Here is a 22,656-nt window from a genome sequence, read left to right on the forward strand (position 1 = left end):
TGAAGGTAAATGTATTTCACATGTTTATTTACTTAACAAACATCCAGCACCATTCAGCTTGAAACTTTGCAGTCTTTCTCTTTCACCAAAGTTTGGAATTTGGACAAGAATTTATCAGACATGGCACATCTTAGCTCCAACTTCTGGGTTTTTGTCCAGCAATTAGGAGCGATAATTTGACTTCTTCAGAGTGATTGCCGAGAATCTTGATTCGCACAACGAGGTACGCCTGACCTACTTCTCCATCCAGGACGTGGTTGGATGCTGCTTGCCCTTTCCCATAATGTGCACTGTTGGAACTGCTCAATATTGGTTGAGGTTGCTTTCTTCTGCTGGACTGGAGCAGTTCTTCCGATTGGCCATGCTGACCACAATGACAGTTCCCCTCTCCATACAATGCTGATGTTTCCATGGTAGTGAAATCCGGTATTTTCACCCGCGTTACACACCATTTCAGCAGATAACCAATAAGCAGTAACTAAGGAAGTAAAGCACACACAATGATCAAAAAACACTCGCACGCTCTGCTTCTCGTCTTAACATTTTACCAACTAATGCACAAAAGGATAAAGCACACATGCAGATGCCGTGCGAATGAGTATTGAGACCTCATGCCCAACAACGGTGTCTATTATTCATTTTTTAATTTACTGATCCGAAATGCAATTAGCCACATCTGGATTCCCAATTAGCCACATGTGGCTAAAGACCACACTCTTCTACTGAATCTTAAATATTGTAAACACATTGTAAATGTCAAAATGAACATTTTTATTTTAAATTTGTTTCAGTATGAATCAATGTAGCAGTAGATAGTTATTTTTTTAAGGTTAGTTTTGGATTTTTTTCTGTTGCATTCAAATCGGGTGTGAGAGGGCCAAAGGACTTTTTTCTCCAATAGATGAACTTCTTGTTGCTTGCAGTGTGGTGGATTGTGTTCGTGTGAGTTTTAGAAACTTGTTTTCTGAATGCCTCTTTAAGGTGCATTTACACTGCAATACCTCCAAGGCAGTCCCTGCTTTATATGCCTGTCTCCAATTAAATATCTCCTGCTCTGCACGCACATATGTTAATGAGCTTGTGCAGAGCTCCCCTCTCAAAGGTTTTTTTTTCATTTTGAGAGTGATTTGGAGCATCTTGCCCTCTCTCAACGTTTAAATAAACTCCAGATGTATTCGGCAAGTCCAATGGACCCCCGAGCACTACTTAAACTTGGTTAGATATGATATTGGTGTTTACACCAATCCCAAGAGGTGTGAGAAGGCTTCCTCCAAAGGGTCTTGCTGTCCTGAAGGGAAACATTTTACCGTCACCTTAATGTTGCACCCCTTTATTCTGCCCTTTAAGGTCACCGCCTTTTCTCGAGGCCAATGCTGGATGGCAGTGAACGGAGTGAGGCCATAACTTGAGTTCTGACATTTGTTTTGCTGCTGATGAAAATTCACTAAACTTTACTAAACAAATTGGGTGAAAATAAACTATCTTTTAAAACCCCCCCACAGGTTTTGGTCGGGTTTGCATTTTAGAAATTTCAGGATAGCCCATTTAGAATTTGGACTGTCTGGTTTATACCCCCTCAGTGACACCCAGCAGAGTAGGTAACCAACCTGCTCCCTGACCTTCACTATGTAACTCATGACGAGAGACTCCATACTTTTGTTCCCCTCCTCACTGCATGAGATGTTATTAACAGGATTAACCATAAATAACCTTATGTCTGCTTAGTTGCTTGGACACTATGGCCAAAGCCCTACCTTCATATTTTTTTCTTCCTTCAAATTGATGAACATAAGAAACAGGAGCCGGAGTAGGCCAATCGGCCCCTCGAGCCTGCTCCGCCATTCAATAAGATCATGGCTGATCTGATCCTAACCTCAAATCTAAATTCATGTCCAATTTCCTGCCCGCTCCCCGTAACCCCTAATTCCCTTTACTTCTAGGAAACTGTCTATTTCTGTTTTAAATTTATTTAATGATGTAGCTTCCACAGCTTCCTGGGGAAGCAGATTCCACAGACCTACTACCCTCTGAGTGAAGAAGTTTCTCCTCATCTCAGTTTTGAAAGAGCAGCCCCTTATTCCAAGATTATGCCCCCTAGTTCTAGTTTCACCCATCCTTGGGAACATCCTTACCGCATCCACCCGATCAAGCCCCTTCACAATCTTATATGTTTCAATAAGATCGCCTCTCATTCTTCTGAACTCCAATGAGTAGAGTCCCAATCTACTCAACCTCTCCTCATATGTCCGCCCCCTCATCCCCGGGATTAACCGAGTGAACCTTCTTTGTACTGCCTCGAGAGCAAGTATGTCTTTTCTTAAGTATGGAGACCAAAACTGTATGCAGTATTCCAGGTGCAGTCTCAGCAATACCTTATATAACCGCAGCAATACCTCCCTGTTTTTATATTCTATCCCCTGAGCAATAAAAGCCAACATTCCGTTGGCCTTCTTGATCACCTGCTGCACCTGCATACTAACCTTTTGATTTTCTTGCACTAGGACCCCCAGATCCCTTTGTACTGCAGTACTTTCCAGTTTCTCGCTTTTAAGATAATAACTTGCATTCTGATTTTTCCTGCCAAAGTGCATAACCTCACATTTTCCAATATTGTATTGCATCTGCCAAATCTCCGCCCACTCACCCAGCCTGTCTATATCCCCTTGTAGGTTTTTTATGTCCCCCTCACTTTCTACTTTCCCTCCCATCTTTGTATCATCTGCAAACTTTGATATGTTACACTCGGTCCCCTCCTCCAAATCGTTAATATAGATTGTAAAGAGTTGGGGACCCAGCACCGACCCCTGCGGAACACCACTGGCTACTGGTTGCCAGTCCGAGAATGAACCATTTATCCCAACTCTCTGCTTCCTGTTAGATAACCAATCCTCCACCCATGCCAGAATATTACCCCCAATCCAGTGATTCTTTATCTTGAGCAATAATCTTTTATGTGGCACCTTGTCGAATGCCTTCTGGAAGTCTAAATACACTACGTCCACTGGTTCCCCTTTATCCACCCTGTACGTTATGTCCTCAAAGAACTCAAGCAAATTTGTCAGACATGACTTCCCCTTCGTAAAGCCATGCTGACTTTGTCCTATTAAATTATGCTTATCCAAATGTTCCGCTACTGTCTCCTTAATAATAGACTCCAAAATTTTACCCACCACAGATGTTGGGCTAACTGGTCTATAATTTCCAGCCTTCTGCCTACTACCCTTTTTAAATAAGGGTGTTACATTAGCAGTTTTCCAATCTGCCGGGACCTTTGCCGAGTCCAGAGAATTTTGGAAAATTATTACCAAAGCATCCACAATCCCTACTGCCACTTCCCTCAAGACCCTAGGATGTAAGCCATCAGGTCCAGGGGATTTATCCGCCTTGAGTCCCATTAATTTACTGAGCACCAATTCCTTAGTGATTTGAATCATATTTATCTCCTCCCCCCCTAGAGCCCCCTGTTTGTCCAGTGTTGGGATATTCTTAGTGTCCTCTACCGTAAAGACTGAAACAAAATATTTGTTCAGCATTTTTGCCATCTCCATGTTTCCCACCATTAATTTCCTGGTCTCATCCTCTAAGGGACCTATGTTTGCCTTAGCCACCCTTTTTCTTTTTATATAACTATAGAAACTCTTATTTGTTTTTATATTTTTTGCTAATTTATTTTCATACTCTATCTTCCCTTTCTTAATCAATCCTTTAGTTACTTTATGCTGTCTTTTGAAGACTTCCCAATCTTCTATCCTCCCACTAAGTTTGGCTACCTTATATGTCCTTGTTTTTAATTGGATACTATCCTTAATTTCTAATGAAGGAACTATATTCCTGTCTGAGGCTGAACCAGACCGTTCGCATCTGTGGCGTCCTATTTGACCCTGAGATGAGCTTCCGACCACACTTCCACCTCCGTAACGTCGCCCGATGCCGCCCCTGCCTCAGCTTATTTGCTGCTGAAACCCTCATCCGTGCCTTTGTTACCTCTAGACTTGACTATTCCAATGCTCTCCAGGCCGGACTCCCTTCTTCCACTCTCCATAAACGTGAGCTCATCTAAAACTCTCCTGCCCGTATCCTAACTTGCACCAAGTCTGGTTCACCTATCACCCCTGTGCTTGCTAACGCACACTGGCTCCAGGTCCGGGAATGCATCGATTTTAAAATTCTCATCCTTGTTTTCAAATCCCTTCATGGCCTCACTCCTCTTTGTAACCCCCCCAGCCCTACAACCCTCTGAGATCTCTGCGCTCTTCCAATTCTTGCCTCTTGCACATCCCCGATTTTAATCGCTCCACCATTGGCAGCCATGCCTTTAGCTGCCTAGGCCCTAAGCTCTAGAATTCCCTCCCTAAACCTCCCTGCCTCTCTCTCCTTTTAAGGCTCTCCTTAAAACCTATCTCTTTGACTGTCACCTTTTCTAATGTCTCCTTATGTGGCTCAGTGTCAAATTTTATCTGATAACGCTCCTGTGAAGTGCCTTGGGACGTTTTACTATGTTAAAGGTGCTGTATAAATGCAAGTTGATGTTATTGTGAGGAATGTTTTTAGTGTAGTCAGGACTGTATTTGCGTGTTTAAAGTTGAGATTGTTGGCTTAATCTCCTATAATAATTCTGAACTGCCATGTTCATCTTATTCCAGAATCAAGAGCAGCTCAGAGACGACGACTCTGATCTCATCCTTAATGACGGTGACCTGAATTTGACCTATGGAGGAAGTACACTAACTGCAAATGGCTCTTCCGCCTCAGGTACTGCATCCAACAGTGTGGATGGCAAGAGAACCAAGAGCATCTCGGAAGATGCACTGGAACATGATCTTGGAATAGAAGACCATGAACTTATTACTAGAGGCACCAGATTAGTTTTCCCCTTGGAAGATCATGCATGACTGTAGTGATGCTAGTGAGGCACAGAATAGCCTAAGAAGGATCAAAGCCTATTTCGTTCTCGGCGATGAGACTGAACTGGTTTACTTGTGTGATTTTCTTTTTTTTTCCCTCCCCCCAAAATCACCTTTGGCTCAGCTATTTACAATGCAAGAATGTGAAAACATCTGTATGTGGCATTTCATTAAGCTTTTACTGAAGTATGAAAGTGCCATGACCCTTTAGTGTACTATTAGTCCCATCGCTGTTGCAATTATCTCGTTGACTGACTGGTTAGCCTCAACACTGTGATGCTTCTCTTAAAGCCCCAGTTACAGCGCACATATGCTGTTGGTGCACTGAAATCGAGCCTGTCGTTAGATGCTGTCAATCTCAAAAATTGCCCACCACCAGCATCGTGCACCAGCTGCAATTAGTGTGCAACTGATTTTTAACCTTTAAGTTCAAAATAATAAGAAGAGACAACGTGGGTGCCCACTCTACTACCATTACATTTCTAACAGTAGAGAAGAGACTATTATCTCTTTTCTGCCGTTAGAAATGTCACTTGAGTCAGTTGCTGGTGAGCAGAACTCCATGCACGTGTTTCAGTGAAACTGCGCTTGCACTTTCAAACTCCTCCTGGTGTTGTGAGCAGATACTGTGAAAACAACTGTGTGCTCACCTCGTGTTGGTGCAATGTAACTGAAGGCATCAGGCTGAATATCTTGGTGTAACGAGAGGAAAGGCTTGGTGGTTGGGGGAGGGGATGGATATTAAAACCTCAACGAACTGTGAAATTTAATTTGCCCTTCAAAGACTGTGCATGAGAGAGAGAGGAGACGATAAGCTTACTCCACAAACTGAAGGCACATTGTTTTCATTCCTTGTCATTGGTTTTGCTATTGCAAAACTTACCAGTGTGCTCATATCATAGCTGTGCAGCTGCTGTGTCACTTTAGTCAATATATTTTCAATGTCACTATGAGATGTTCACTGTTACTGAAGTTTTGTTAATACTGGTATCTATTAGCTAATGACTACTTTAAAAAGAACGCTATAAAGCCCATAGTTCATGATACGCACGGAGTAGGTTTAGAGGGGATGTGGATTTTTTAAAATTCACTAGACTTTGTCACAATGTGCCACCATGATAACTAGTGTTATATTGTTCTTGGGGCGGATAATTGAATAATATCCATCTCTCCCAATTACCTTTTACCCGTTTTGGGGGCTCGGAAGGGATATCAGAATTCTTGCCTTCTCTGGTCACATCTGATCGGTACTGACCAGCACTGCACTAGTGGCTGTTAAGGATGCTGATAAGTTGGAACAGTGCAGATCTAGAGATAATTAACAAATAGTTTTTTCCTTGCATCATTTTTTGAGTCCTGGAGGGACTTTGTCTTAAGGGTCCATGTTCCATAGATTTTTTTGGAAGGATTGCACTTACCCTGATCACAATATAATGTCAAATTGGAATGGCAGTTAAGCGAGGGATGCAATTTTTGCTTGGCTGTAGGAATGCAAAGCATTTATACTGCAGATCTCATCAATTAGAGGAGAAAATGTGGTAATTGTTCACCAGAGGAGGCAGATGCCCTTTGCAGCAGGACGTGGCTGAAGATTCATATTATGGACTGTTTCATACAGTTAGCCAGCAGCTGGCCTCTTTGTACAACTCCCTTGGAGACTTCATGTTTGACAATTCCTTATGTGATGGACATTGGCAAAATCTAATCAGACTTTATAATGTGTCTACTTTTTTGTATATTTCGATGCTGTGTAATTAATTGCAGTTAGAAGTTACACTAAGTGGGACAAAACATTTTTATTTTTCCTTTAATGGAATGCAAGGCAAATTCAAAGAATGTTTTTTTTTGCACATTAAGTCCCTGATAATTTCAGGAAGATAGATGTCTTTAAACTGTAAAATCTTGTTAAGATTGACCAGAAACAATTGTCACTTGGGTTCATTTCTTTTGCCAAGGCTTTGTGTTGTGACAATGTGCTTCATTTCAGTGAGGTGAGAGTTTATTGTGCAAAGGGAATAAAGAGTTAGAGTTCTGCTGAATCAAGTGATTGAATTGGCGCAAACCCAAAATCTGATGCATTGACTACATAGGACATTCCTTAAGACGTTCATGGTCATTCAATTTAATGAAAGGCATGGTTATGTGGACATTTACGTTTAATTTTTTTTACAGTTTTAGTTTCACATGAGGAGTGCAGTGTGCCTTAAAGAGTGTAGTAGGAAAATGTGTGGAGGGCTGCAGGTAACAGGAACGAATCTTAAAGCTGCCATGTAGCTGTAAATCAGTATTGCAAAGTCATTATTTTTGTCATTATGGCTGAGCTACAGTGTGTTTAAATTATTTTCCTAGCATTGTTTGTCACCATAACGTTGAAAGTTTCACCCTGGAAGTCAGATTCACAAAAGCGTGGTTTATGGACTTCTGTTGTACTCACCCTCTCCCGCACCATTCCACCACCATGGTGGCATTGGAGTGGGACATTTAGGTTTCATTTTTTTTAAAGCTTCAGTTTCACATTAGGAGTGTAGTGTGCCTTAAAGAGTGTAGTGTGGAGGGCTGCCACCATTCCACCACCATGCTGATCATAGAGCTGAACCTCAAGACTCAAATAGCAGAGTTGAGCAGTACCTTTCTGAAACTGACTTTTTTGACATGAATGCTTGAACATCATTGTATCAGGTGGCACTGGGAGAGTTTCCTAGCCTCCTACCCAAGTACATTAAGGGCATGGGTGAAGGAGGAAATGATCAAATGACAACTGTTGAGGAAAGAGTTTTTCCAGTTGTGCCTGCATCTATAATCAATGACAATGAAGGACAATGTTTGCGAAATGGGTGTCTCTCTTTTTCAGAAAACCTTATTACTCTTAATTCCAAATATGTGATGCACAGATACGGAACTAAAGAAGCATTTTGACAACCATAAACTCGACTGGGTCAATAGCTTTCAGGAATGCTGAGGTGATGGGGGAAGTGCTTGTGATTCACCAGTATACTCCAGGCAAATTGTGTGGCTTTATTGGTAACAGCAGGTGCTCTTAAAGGTGCTATCTGCTGGTGGGTTTGTAACTTTTTACACACATTTTGTTGGTTGAATTGTGATTCCAGAACCTGTTTCATTTCAATGTTTATTGTTGGAATTTGATCAGTAATTACATTGGCAATTACAATTTAATCTGTGCTTTGAAAAAACTAAAAGGTATACAAAAGTCATCTTTAAAAATGTAAGGATGTTCAAAACCCCCTGTTTTTGCGTTATATCACTAACATGACAACAACAATAACTTGCATTTATGTAGCGCCTTTAATGTAGAAACATGTCCAAAGGCGCTTCACCATAAATGTAATCGGACAAAAACTCACAATGAGCCAAAAAAGGAGATATTAGGAGGGGTGACTAAAATCTTCATCAGAGAGGTAGGTTTTAAGGAGGGTCTTGAAGGAAGAAAGGTGGAGAGGTTTAGGGAGGGAATTCTGGAGTATCGGACTGGACAGCTGAAGGCATGGCCGCCAATGGTGGGAGAAGGAAATCAGGAATGTTTAAGAGATCAGAGTTGGAGGAACGCAGAGTTAGCGAAGGTGTGTAGGGCTGGAGGAGGATTACAGAGATAAGGAAGGGCAAAACCTGGAAGGGATTTGAACACGAGGATTGCAAATTTTATAATGGAAGAATTGATTGAAGTGCAGGAGCCAATGTAGGTCAGTGAACGCAGGGTGATGGATAAGCGGGACTTGATGCGGGATGGAGGATGGAAGGCCGGCAAGGAGAGGATTGGAATAGTCGAGTCCGGAGGTGCCAAAAGTCCTGGATGCAGGTTTCAGCAGCGGATGGGTTGAGGCAGGGGTGGAGTCGGGCGATTATTGTGGAAGATGGTCTTGGTGATAAAGAAGATACGGGGTCGGAAGCTCAAATAAGACACTGAGGTTGCAACCAGTCTAGTTGAGCCTGAGACAGTGGCCGAGGAGGGGGATGGAATTGATAGCAACAATGCTCCTTTTAAATTATCTCTTTAATGTTTGGTATGCTCAGACAATAAAGTCAATCCTCATAGACGCTGCTGAATGCTCGAACAAGAATTGCTCTTTCGGGGATTATTTTTCACGTTTCATTCTAACTGACCTTGCTCTTGAGTGTCCAGAGTGATGCCAATTTACGCAGATACTTGGGCTTATATTAATTCATTGACCCGCCCCCTATTAGCTTCAACTTTTTCTTTAATAAAGTCTTTTGAACCTTTCTGGTGTTCTGCACTATGGGCCCTGGCCTTCACCCAGTTTCTCAAGATCAAAATTTTTTTTTAAAAATGTAATGAAAATATAATTTCACTTGGCTGCTCATCTAATCTCATTGGCCAATAACGTTCAAATGCAGCAAATAGGTTTTCTGATTTTTTTTAAATGCGGAAACATCTCTGGATATACACACGCACAGAAACTAACTTTTGCACTTTGCCTGGTTTATCTGAAGCTTTCCTCCAAATAAGCAGGCCCAATTTTTGGGAAAGTGAAAACATAAGATTCTCCCCCCAACCCCACCAATATGAGAAGTTTTTTTTAAGATTCATGAAAAAGTGTTTTGCAAATCTCTTTTATGTTGAATGAGAAGAATTCTGTCACTTTCATATGGTCATATGCCAATCACATGATGCATTCTTACATGTTTAAAGTCCTTACCCACATAGATTGGTGGGGGGGTGAAATTTTACCAAGCAATTTCTCATGAACCTAATGGCCCGTTGCTCATCCCTTATGAAACCAGGATGATTTATTTTGTGAAAGCTAGACCTTTGGTTTCAACAATCAATTTTTGCAAAATGTGTTCTTACCTTTTGTACTACTTTATTCCCACACTGTGTTGATATGCTATTGTGCAGCATTTGAGCACCAAGTGTTTAAAAAAAAAATTGAGATCCTGTGACATACATTCTGTAGTCGTATCTCTTTGGAATCCTACGAATGTGACACATTTTTCATGTGGAACCATGTGTTACACTCTAGAATATGGCGGATTACCTGCCTAAAGCACGATAGTCCAGTATATACTAATGAAGCAAAATCTTGAGAGAGAAAATAAGAATTGCATGTATTTGCAAGGGTTTCAGATGTGAAATGGTTAAAATTCTAATGAGTGTCAACACAATCAGCATTTTAACAAACAACCCCTCCGTGTGTTTTTCCATTACATTTTAAGTAAAAACAGGACGAGAGTGAAAGCTTACCGTGTGTAAAGCTTCTACTTGAATCGCAAGTAGGTAATTGGTTTCAGTGTGGCCTTTGTGCATTTTGTGATTAGCTGTCCTCTACTTCCAAGGCTATGATCTATGTATGAAGACGTGGCCAATTGTCAACCAGTAGGCCTGTGTTTGACACAGTGTGGAAAAGGCTGGCCAAGTTCCCAATATCCCAATATGTCTTGTACTCAAGTGCATGAGTTGAAAGCTATGGGGAGGGGAAGAGAAGAAGAGAAACAATAACCATCTGTTCTCTCTTCCTGTGGTTCGTACGAACCCTTCCACCTTTTGTGTCCCACCTTTTGACACCCATTTTTCTTCTGCTTATGCCTCTCTCTGCATCCACTAGAGGATATCCTAGAAAAATAGAAATCCTACTCAGGATTTGCATTCTTGTCTATTTTTTACGAGCGTTGCTAATGTGTTCCAGTCTTCAAGAATATGTGATGATGATTATACTGTTTCTAGGGACTGTTACTGTTGAAAGTTCATCATGAGCTTAAACAAATTCAAATGATTTATGATTTCCATGATGGTCTGCTTCACTGATGTGGGGAAAGGTGCATCTAATCACAAGAAGCATCAACAACGCACAGACTTAATTAAATTTGTCTCCTGCCAAACTCCAACACACATGGAGGGGAAAGTGAGCAGGGAGTAGTAAACTGGATACTGTTACAGATGCGCTGAACACATCTGTAAGATGCACTTTGCTTTTTTTTCTCTCCAGTGTATCTGTCCAACTTGGTGCAACAGAAGTTGGTTCATAGCAACCACGATGACCTATCCCAGCCAATGGCATCCCCAGCATGAGAGGGTTTGAGGCGGGGTAGTAAGCAATCAAAGCACTCCATATCGGAGGTCCATAACCAATCCCATTGCACCTTAGTACTTATTGAAATGTAGTTCCTGGATTTTTGAAAATAAATATTAATATATTTTTTCTGCTATGCAGAACTGTGCAGGAGATTTGTAGATGTAAATCTTAAAAGGTCTTTGGAAAGTCATCTACACCAGGTGATGCTGTTGTTGACTCCTTCTTTTGCAGTCCTTTGCACCTGGTTTGATTGCCCCATGCAAACTGTTGTATGTCTTGGGTTTGCTTTAATTTACCTGAAAAGAAAGGGGAGAAAATATAATTTGTTTCTACCCCGATAGAATGTGAAATAGAAATAATAGCGGGGAAGGGAAAAAAAATACCTGTTCACTATGAAAATGAGAATTTGTGTCTCTGTCAACAGTAATCAGTACAGCAAAGGTCAGTCATGTTGGCAAATTATCATTCACTGTTTAAATGGTTGCTGTTTGTTGACTTCTGAGCTTGTTTATGTACTTGTGCCATAAAAACAATGATTCCTTTAGTCCAGTGCGATGTCTTTAAACAATTTCATTACCTAGACCATCCGGACCTGAGATGACACTGAAATTACCAGCGTCCGTTTGTCGAACGGTAGCTAACTTGACCCTGTATTTCCAATGCAAACGTGAGTTGAGTAGTTTTCCTAATTCTAATAATGTGTACAGCAGTGCAGGTTAATGTACTAACGTAATCATGTCTCATCATGCATGGTACAAAAAAATTCAAGTGTATATGTTGTCATAAAAATAAAAATGAATATAAACCAATTCTTTACCATCTGCTGTCAGTGTTTGTATCAGCAAAACTGATACTGTGTATAAGAGACCTGTTACAAGTAGAGTGTCGGGTAGAGGCCTACAAATACAAGTTGGTGGAGCAGTATGATGTGCTAGAGGAAGGATGTGGTTTTGTATCCACAGTTCTGCAGGTGTAAATGTGTGATATATGTTATTTCTGGTCTCCACTGTGACATCTGAGCTTTGAAGAGCGGATGGTTCCCCCATTCCCACAGGATGAAGGGAACTATGGGTAAAAAGTCTGTCTGTATTACACTCCTTAAAATAGTAGCATGAGGGAGGACCTGGGTTACTTTCCTGGACAGGGGATCCTGTTCATGATCGACAGGGGGCTTACTGTCACTCTTTTTCTAAAGGCGAGGGAAAAGAAGAGGGTGCTTCATGTTCTGAGAGTTTTTCATTTAGAACAACCTATTGTCTTTTGAGAGGCACTGTATAGGCACATGGTGCAGTTCACTTCATCTAATACCTGGTGTTACTCCAGCCATACCTATGGGAAAAGGCCACATTTGAATTTGTTACAATGAATCGAGACAATCGAGTCCATTATTCGCATCAGAAAGCCTACGGATCAATGCCAACTTTTAGACTGCAAAAGATACCCGAGATTGAAGTTTGTGTTCTACAAACCTAGTTTGTGCCTGAAACCAGATTCACTGATAAATCTTACGATGAATGTGTGTGGATTGTTCGTGCCCTCATTTTAAAACAAGAAAGTACAGAAATTCTCATGTTTACGTTTGTAAGTTGTGCAACAATCTTGTCGAAAGCCATTTATCTCTTGACTGCAAATAAAACTATATACTATTAAAATTAATCAGATGGAAGAGGCGAGGCCAAGTAACTATTGCTTATAACCAGTCATGTAGGGCAGGAATGCTTGATCTAATCCTGAATAAATAAGGGTCCACTCAATCCTAAAACGTCTGCTTGTGTGTTTTCTTTGCCGAGAATGTATAACCATATGGTTAAACAAAACCTGCTGAGAAACCACAGCTGCAGTCACTGACCTAGTGCATGCTGCTTTATAAAAACCCTGGATGAGGAAACCAAGCCAAACAACCCATGATTTGCTATGGCCAAGTTGCTTAACTGAAGCTGACTTTAAAAAACGGGGAAGTTGGTGGGTCCTGTACACTGAAGGTAGAGCGTTTTTGGTACAGTGCATGCAAAAAAAAAATATCCTGTATAGCGTGTTTTGTGCAGGCCCTCGAGCAGTGCTGAAGACATATCAGAGTACATAGCGTACACACATAATGAACTTGTATATGGAACCTAGCCAGGTTTACACCAAATAATTTATCAATAAGCGACTGATTAAACTTTTCCTCATCCACATCTTCTCTCTTGAAAGTGCGGTCTCATGTTAAGATACAGTTTAAGTAGTGCTGGTGCCCTGTGGTATAAATGCCAGCTATGGCTCAGTGGTAGCACCCTCACCTCCGTAAGATTCCATGGCAATATTCGAAGAGGATCAGTGGCGTTCTCCCGGTGTCCTGGCCAATATTCAACCCCCAACCAACATCACTGAAACAGATTATCTGGTCATTATCACATTGCTGTTTGTGGGACCTTGCAACGTGCAAATTGGCTGCCACGTTGCCTACATTACAACAGTGACTACACTTCAAAAGTACTTAATTGGCTGTAAAACACTTTGGGACAACCCCAGGTCGTGAAAGGCACTATATAAGTGCAAATCTTTTTTTCTTTCATTTTTCCAGTCTAAACAGCAAGTGTTTGCAAGCTATTTGACAACAAGTGGCATCACAGTCAAACCTGATCCTGTCGTCCTCTGATACCAATGCACCTTTCAGCAGGGGTCACTGGACAGAGGTCTAGAACCCTGGATGGTTTCTTTTTCTCTCCTCCCCAGCCCATGAGTGCTGGGGACCACTGTAGTACTCCCACTGCTCTCTGGCTGACACCAGCTAGCTTAGCACCGACCAGGTTTTGGAGTCAGGAACTTTCCTGATCTCCGAATTGGTACTATGCATTTTCCGATTGTGTCCCTTTATTCCCCCCATTTTTTTCAGTTAGTATGTTTCCTCTCTCCTGTTAGGTGTCGCTGGTTGTGAGGGTGATCAGGCAGCATGCGCCTAAAAAAAAAAAATTGGCACATTGGGAGAAGTACAAGGGTGGCCATCAGTTGCATTTTTAATTAATTTCTGTGCACGTCCTTGAGAGTTTTGTTTGTACTCTTTTAAGACGAAGGATTTGTTGCTGAGGAAGGATCATTTTCCAAATCTCCCATTTCCAGCAGAGCATGAGTGAGATGCCTAAAAGGGCACATTCTTCATTTTAAAAAGTATTTAGCAAGCTGCTTTGTTTGATGCGATTTATATCATTGTCATTTACGTGTGCCGTGACAAAAATGCTTCTGTTTTTTTCTCCGTCTTTGCTAAACACTTTTTTGTAAAGTCTCGACCCAACTCCTCCAATGTCAATTTTATGTTCTAGATTCAGACACACTAGGAACTGAGTTGCGACTATTTTTTCCATTTTGTGAAAACTGAGATTATCCAGCCGCAGAGAGAGAAGACTTTAATCCGATCATTGTGGGGTAGATTCAAGGTCTGAATAAAAAGCCTGTATGTGAACTCACTGCATCACTTAGTTATTCTGAATTAATTTCACACAAAATAAGTACGTTTGGGTGAATAATGTTCAGCCATGTGGAGCAAAGAAAAACCTAATGGCCTTTTCCAGTTCCTAAAAGGAATTTCTCATATTTGTGACTTAGGGCAACTATGTTTACATAAGCCCCAGCAGCCAGGCTATTACAGAACAGTTTTGAATAGAAGAGGTTCTGTAACATAAATGTTACATAAGATATTATTTTACTGTGTCAAAGTTTGGTTTCCTAGACAACTGATAAGAACATTACATTTATAGCGCTGTCAAACAGTGACTGTGTTCCATTTTATCTTTGACCTGTTGAACACTCATGTACTGGGCCTCAGTTTTGAGGGGAAGAGGCAGGGAGCAGCAGTTTGAGGTAGGAGAGGAAAGATAGTACCACAATTAAGTGAGAGAGAGTGCTAGTTTTCTAGGTTGACAGGTATGAACCTTGTGTCTGTCTTCTGAGATTAAGCCGACAAATGTACCTCTGATATATTTAAAAACAGCAAACCACAAGCTTGCACATATAGTGTGGTGGGGGAGGATAAGAAAAGGAAGAGCTGTGTGGCAATTCTTTTCTTGTTTAGTGAAGCGTAATAACAGAACATGACTGCAAATATTGTTTATACTGTACTGAGACCCTAAAGGTAGCCACTAAATGCTCCGTGAACAGGATGTATGATAATTTTAGTAGAAGCAGAGTAAGTACAGACATGCAGTCAATTTTAAAAAGGAGCATCTTATCAGACTTAATCTATATACACTTTGCAACAGTTTCAGTCAGAATGCCAGGAAATGTGCAGTTTGTGTTACCTCCCACAATATGCTTCTTAATCATCATCTTTGAATATAGTGAGAAAAAGGAATTACAGCACTACCTTGATCTCTTCTCCCCCTTCAAAACCAATTCTCTTCAGAATCCATGAAGCGTAAAGAAAATGTCTAATGCAACTGATGATGCAGCACATTCCTGGAAATAGTATAATTAACCTTAAATTTTCTGCCCACCTGTGAGTTTCCAATTTTTCCTCTCCTGATACTCAATGAGGAGATAAACCAATATTGAAAAAGAGTGATCAGACAATTTAGTGGACTTCAACTGCTGAGTGGGGAAGCTCTCTGGAGTGGATCATCATTATTCATCCACCCTGCAGCCTGATGTTACTTTTAGGTCCGTCGCTCTTTTTGTATCTGCTGGAGTGTCCGGCCTCTACTTCTTTGTCTCTTTTTGGGCTGCACAGTAACTATACTGTGTATTGTTCAAATCGCCAGGCGGCACAAAAGAGATACGCAACCATTGGAGAACTTGATAAGTAACCAGAATAATTCTGAGTGTTAGGGAGATGACCAAGTGTGAGGGAAGGTAGAAAAAGATCAATCTCTACAATCTAGATAGATGTTATGATGGGGATATCAATGAAGCATATAAAATATTAAAGGACTTGGAAAACACAAAATCGGAATATTACCTATAATTAATTAGGAAAGTAGAACCAGAAGTCTGAAGTATAAACGAGTTTAAAAAAATTGATCAGGTTCCAGAAAGAACTTCATGTACAGGGTGATAAATGTTAGCAACAAGCACCAGTCAGCACTGTGGGTTGCAGTCTGTAGAAGTATTCACAGCATATTTGGATGCAAGGCTTGTGGAGTTAGAATGGACCAAAGTTTACAGCACAAAAGAAGGCTATTCGGCCCATTGTGTGTATGCCTGCTCTTTGTAATCCAAAACTAATCTCACTGCCCTGCTCTCTCCCCATAGCCTTGTATCTTCCTCTGCTTCAAATATTTATTCACTTATCCTTTAAAAACTGCAATTGTCTCTGTCTCAACTATTCCCTGTGGCAAAGCATTCCCTGCTCTAACAACCATCTGTATAAAGACATTAAATACTAGAAGGATGAGCTTTGTTGAGTGAAGTGCCCTTTTCTTTCCCTTGACTTTTCTAATAGTCTAACGCAAGCAGCGAATTGCTATGGCAGCTGATAGGAAACTGATATGACACACCACATAGCAAAGATGCATTTAAGAGGAAGCTAGATAAGTACGTGAGTGAGAAAGTAAAAGAAAGGCATGTCGATAGGGTGAGTTGAAGTAAATAGAGTAGGAGGAGGCTCCTGTGGAGCATAAATAGCGGCTTGGACCAGTTGGGCCGAATGGCCTGTTTCTGTGCTGTAAATTGTATGTAATTCAATGTATGATTGCTTTCTCTCAGTTTTCAGATTGGATAAATATTGAACCAAGCAGATCGGGTAGGTGATTTATATGTTTCACTAGTATCTAATTGATTGATTATTTCTTGAGAAACACTGAACCAATTAGAAACCTCTTGCAAGAGGCTTCGACACAAAAAATATTAGCTATTGTATATTCTGAAAACTCAGCACACATCAATTTGACTGAACCAACAGATTGGCTATCTGTACAGATATCTTATCCAATAAGTGAGGGTAATCTCACAATCCTCCTATGTGAGCTTTTCTTTTGAGTCTTGTTCAAATTTTCCATACATCCAAATTATATATCACCACATAGGGAGTCGAATTAGTCTTCAAACTTTGGCCACTTTTTCTCAGCCATAAATGCTGGGAATTTAGCAGTAATTGGACATGACTCCCCTTTCTGCCCGGATTGTAATGCAATGTTTGAGGGGTGGACTTTCAACTTCTGCTGGGGCATAAACCTGGTGCTGCAGATCGGCCGGCGATTATAGAAACCGCCCAAATTTTACTTCCATTTCAATGGAAAATAAAATCCAGCAGTTTCTGTAATGAGCATCTGATCTGCAACAACAGTTTTGCATCCAGGCATCAAGTTCAAAATCTACCCTTCAGTCAATCCATGTCAGACATGCTGCCCAATAAGATAATTGGAATTGTAACAGGACTGCTCTTACATTTGTCGTGGTAAGTGGGAAGCCAAATCACTTCATTTTTCATTGCCTAATTTTCCACATATTGCAGGACAATTCTGGGCAAGTTTATTATCAGATTGTCATGTCTCAGTTGCAGTAACAAGACTTAAATGCTCCAGAAGGAAATAATGCAATGAGTTTGGTTGCCTGAAGACTGTGATGCAGCATTCAACATTGTATTTTCCCTCAAAGGTTTCTGCCAATGTTTGATACAACATATTTCATCAGGCCAAATTAACCTCATTCAACTACAAACATCAGGGTTAACTTTCACGCGTGGTGCAAATCAGGTAGGTGGTTGGCCAGGTGACACCCGTCCAATGTCAGTAGCAAGAAGCCTGAACCATTTTGATGACCAGGCCTCAGTTAAATATCATAGGCAAGCTGCCCATGCGTTCGTAGAATTGATTGGCAGCTCGGCGTTTTGGAGATTTCCAATGGGCCCAATGCCTATATAAGGTGAGCTTGCACCTCATAAAATGAGGTGTATATTAAATGCTTGACACATTTTTGGATCTTTCTGTAACAGATGTCTCCCACAAGGGCTCCCAGCAGCGGAGATCCTGTTGGAGCAGGTGAGATGCTTTATGCAGCCTGACTGCTGTCAAATACGTGTACAGCTACAGCTTGAAATGATCCTGACACATGGAAATTCATGGCTGCGGTGACTTTAATTGCCACAGGCATTGCAGCGCCAGCTGTGGTAGTGGACTGCATCTCCTGCTGTAGTAGTCCACAGGGCCTGTCATGAAAAGCTCCTGCACCGCTCTTCGTTGAAGTAGCTCAGTTAGGGCCCATTGACTCTATATAATTCGGATAAGGATGCCTCCTTCTTGGACTCCATTCAGCCATGGGCTATTCCCTGAAGCTCCCTACTGCTGGTCCTGTTCCTCCTCTTCCTACAGACAGTAAGCAGTGGCCAATATCACTCCCATTTTTCTGCAGTGCAGCGCCTCTCTCTGCTAAGAGAATGGTTGAAATTGCAAAAAAATGCAAAAGCATAATTTTAGCCAGAAAACGCTCTCAGTAAACCATCTTCAGCTGGATACCAAAGATCTCACTATTTGCAGGTGAGTGCCCCTTTAAATACCAGCAGAAATTTGTGTTTCTGACTTGTACCACCCTGCAGTACTGGGTGGGTCCAGCACTGAGCGTTCATCATGCTAAATTGCATGAAAATACATCAGGGTCCTATTGATGTCATACGATCTCAATTTGCACATTTTAATGAGGTCGCTATCTGTTTCAGGCAGCCGCTCTGACCATCTGTTTCTAGGTCCCAATGATAATTGCAGAGGATAAGCAGTGGGAATGGGCGGTAGGTTTTACACTCCAATTTTGATAGCAGTACCACCCTGTTTCCAGCCAAAAACGGGGGTGAAAATCAGCCCCATCCTTGCAAAGATTACTTATTGTAGCTTGATTACAGTCATAGCTCTTTACAAAAGTTGAATATATAAGTTATGGAATATGAGTCACCGACATATGCTGAGATTTGTTTGGAATTCTTAAAAAAAAAGGCAAGGCCAGCTTTCTCTGATTTAATACTAAAGATGGCTAACAGACGCAGTCAATATAATGTTTTACTTTCCGTTTTATTAATACAGCACATGTTTTTCCATTTTCATTTCACACTATGTAACCACAACAGAAATATATTCTGTTCAAATTCTGTCCGCTAGTACCATGCTCAAGTTTGAAGATTCTCAGGTTAGTTAGAAAACATATTCTGATGGACTGCTGGATAAAAGCACAGCCCTACTGTGGAACTAAGCTATTTAGACCAGGTCGAGCCCACACCTGATCCCTGGTCTGTGCTGAGTTAACTGATCCTAGCTGGAGTGGTAGTGTCCCCATGTTAGGGAGGAAAGTTAAGAAAGGATAAATCACCAGTAGAGGTTCATACATTTGATTGCTGTTTGGTGATACCTGTTTTTTTTTTAAAGTACATGACTGTGGAGCTCCTCCCTCTCACCCACAGTCGTATAGCCTGTCGATATTCAGCTCACACACGGGAAAACGGCTACTTCGATGGGATACTTAAGGGATGCTGGCATCTGTGGAACTGTGCCCCATAAATCAGTACCTTCAGATGATGAAAAAAAAATCAAAGCAACAATAACAATTTTAAATTAGGATCTCAGCCATTGTCATGGTTTTGAGGTAAAGTCTCTGTTTCTGGGACGCATAAAATATAGAATAGGGAAGTGTCAAGTTCATTCCCCAGTTCATTCTGAGTTAATTGGTCCCAGCTAGGGCGGGGGTAGAATCGTGGAATGTTACAGCAGAAAAATAGACTATTCACCCCACCAAGTCTGCACTGGTGTTTTTCTCCACAGGAGTCACCAAGTCTAATCGCCCCTCTCCTGCTCAGTCCCCTTACCCTTTAATTATTCTCTTTTTCAAGCAACTATCTAATTCTCTTTTAAAAGAATTTATTATGGACTGCACTTCAACAACTGTTTGTGGTAGCGATTTCCACATTTTAACTTCATCTTTCATGCTTGTTGTGATTTTCTTAAATTAGTTTTTCTTGTTAACCTCTCGCCAACCACTGGAAACAATCTTATCACTACTTACCTTTATGATAATGCTTCATAATCTTGGAGACCTCTATTTGATGACCCCCTAACTCTCAGCCCTGGTGGAAAAAAAATCCTAACTTCCGAAGTCTCTTACATAAAAAATAGGAGCAGTAGGCCATTCAGCCCATCGAGCCTGCTCCGCCATTCAATATGATCATGGCTGATCCTCTATCTCAATACCATATTCCTGCTCTCTCCCCAAACCCCTTGAAGACTTTTGCATTCACAATTGTAACAATTCATTCCTGGTCTGGTAAGATCTTAGTGATTCTTTACCTCATCTTTTCCATTGCATTCCAAAATGGGGTGAACTAAACTGAACACAGTGCTCCAACTGTGGACTAACTATGGTCTTGTACAAGTTCAGCATTACATCCTTGCGTTTATATTCTATGCTTCTAGATACAAGGCCAAGAATTGTGTTTGCCCCTTTTCAATGACCACTTGTGCTGTCACTTCTAATGATCTGTGCATCTACACACCTAGGTCCTTGTGCTCCTCTACTCCATTTAAAATAAATTTCCTTTCCCTATTCTTACATGCAAAATATATTCAACGTTTTTCTAAATTGCATGACATATGTCACCTATTTTCCCATCCTGCTCGGCCGTATTCTCCTGCAGTTTTTCACAACCGTTGGTCACAATTTGCCGTACCAGACACCCAATTTGGTGTCGCCAACAAATTTTGATATTATTCCCTCAATTCCTAAATCCAGATCATTTGGTAAATAGTAGAAAAGAGAAGGGCCCCATCACAGATCCTTGTGCAGCACACACCACATCTTTCCTTTCTGAGAAACTACCTTTTATCCCTACTCTTTTACTTTCTACTTTCTACCCTCCAACCATCTCTCCCTTAATTGAGTGTGCTATCATCTTTGCATAAGGCTCTTATGTGGTATCCTATCAAATACTTTTTAAGAATCCATGCAAGCCACATCCATGCATTTACTTTATCTATCCTCGAATAATGCAGTGCTATGTGTACTTCAAGAATGTTGGAAAAGGAAAGGGGGTGGATGGCACTGTTTATCAGGGAAGGTTTATATGTTGCTGGGAGGATGAAACTGAGGTATTGGCACGGATTCTCTTTGGGTGGATCTGAAAGATAGAAAGGGGGAAAAGTTAGTGGTAGGAATCTATTACTGGGCATTGCAAAATAAAACAGTGGATGTACTACTGTGAAAGGTTATAACCAAGATTAGTGTGAAAGCCCCAGTTGTAATTATGGGGGTTTTAATCTTCCAGACATTGACTGGGGCTTATAATGGAGACAATGGTATACATGAAGGAGTTTACTGAAGTACTTCAAGAATCTTTTCTTAAATAACAGGTGGGGGAAGGCAATTTTCAATTTACTCCTAACTAACATCGAGGGAATAATAAGCCAAGTTGATCATAAAGTTGCTAATGTTGAAGTTGAAATGAGGACAGAACAGATAATAAAAACTATTAAGAAACTGGATTTCTGCACTGCAGACTTTGAGAGAATGAGATGCTGTATGAAAGGAATAAAATGGTAAGTTATTTAAAGAGAAAGGTGTTGGGAGAAAATGGGATTGTTTTGAGGAGATTTTTTTAAATATGTGGCAGATTACAGAGCTGTGAGCCTTACTTTGATTCTGTGATAAATGATTGAGACTTCAATGAGGATTAGAGAGAGCCAACAGATCGTGTATGACCAATGTATTGAATTTTTTTGAGGAGGCTGTACACCTTGATGGATAAGGGTGTGGCAGTGGAGATCATCTACGTGGATTTCAGGAAAGCATCTGACACTGTCCCACATAACCGACTGCTCCACACAATGTGTGGCCATGGGATAGATGACAAAGTATTAGGCTGGACTGATGCATGGCTGAAAGGCAGACAGCAAAACATATTGGGACAGGGGATACTGGACTATAAGGTCCAGAATCATAGTAAAGAAACTGGCAGGTTTGGAAGAATTGGCTTGATGAGCCAATGGTTTTCTGATGCCCAAGACATGACTATATTAGAATATACGAACATATGAAAAGACAAACAGGAAAAGACCAGCTGGTCCATCGAGCCTGCCAAAGCAGTCATGACGTAACAAAGCACTGTGACTCCCAGTGTTCCCTCCCACTAGTAGTCATGTAATCTCCAGAGAAAGGCAAAAAAACAGATTTTAAAAACCCTCGGCCAATTCAAGATGGAAAATCTAATAAATGCCTCTCTGAGCCCATAAGGTGGTCAAAAGCAAGTTCCAGGATATAATTTTTATGGTGCCATTAATCATTAAAATGTCCCCAGGCACTTCACAGGAGCGTTATCAAACAAAATTGACACCAAGCCAAAGGAGGAGACATTAGGACAGGTGATCAAAAGATTGGTCAAAGAGATAGGTTTAGGAAGGGAATTTCGGAGCTTAGGGCCTAGAGAACTGAAGGTACAGACGCCAATGGTGGGGCGAAGGAAGCTGGGGATGCACAAGAGGGATGAGCTCTAATAGGCATTCTTATCTATTCCAATGTTCTGCTGTCCAATCTGGCAAAGATGAAACCCACACCCAAAAATCTGATCAAAATAAAAATTAACAGACACAAATATGAAAACTACTAGCTTGTTGAAATACACTTCATAAACTGCCGACTGGTACAGGTCTGACACTATGACTAAAGAAAATTCTGTTGTAAACCACAAAACTCGTGTGTGCTTTGGATCACCTGCATAAAGGGTCCAACTCCCAAAAGCCACAAAGCAAACTGATTGGCACAAC

General features: G+C 41.0%; 2 protein-coding genes across 10 annotated transcripts in view; one reads left to right on the top strand and one right to left on the bottom strand.

The window, feature by feature from the left end:
- slc9a7 (solute carrier family 9 member 7) overlaps positions 1-11,760 on the top strand; it is a 117,735-nt gene extending 105,975 nt beyond the window's left edge. For both annotated transcript variants that reach the window (XM_067985768.1, XM_067985769.1), the window contains one exon: positions 4,644-11,760. In XM_067985768.1, the coding sequence (XP_067841869.1) occupies positions 4,644-4,892 (249 nt within the window). In that variant the 3' untranslated portion in view covers positions 4,893-11,760. The remainder of the gene's footprint in view (positions 1-4,643) is intronic.
- chst7 (carbohydrate (N-acetylglucosamine 6-O) sulfotransferase 7) overlaps positions 1-22,656 on the bottom strand; it is a 26,616-nt gene continuing 3,960 nt past the window's right edge. For 2 of the 8 annotated variants that reach the window (XR_010963231.1, XR_010963228.1), the window contains exons 2-3: positions 10,123-11,247; positions 1-478 (exon numbers count right to left, since the gene is read on the bottom strand). The gene's annotated coding sequence lies outside the window, so the exon portion shown is untranslated. Of the gene's footprint in view, positions 479-8,895; positions 11,248-13,230; positions 13,504-18,898; positions 21,015-22,656 lie in introns of those variants that run through there. The other 6 variants (XR_010963230.1, XR_010963229.1, XM_067985766.1 and 3 more) reach the window with 6 other exon arrangements.

This window comes from Heptranchias perlo, chromosome 6, assembly GCF_035084215.1.
Source record: "Heptranchias perlo isolate sHepPer1 chromosome 6, sHepPer1.hap1, whole genome shotgun sequence".
In the NCBI taxonomy this organism is placed as follows: Eukaryota; Metazoa; Chordata; class Chondrichthyes; order Hexanchiformes; family Hexanchidae; genus Heptranchias; species Heptranchias perlo.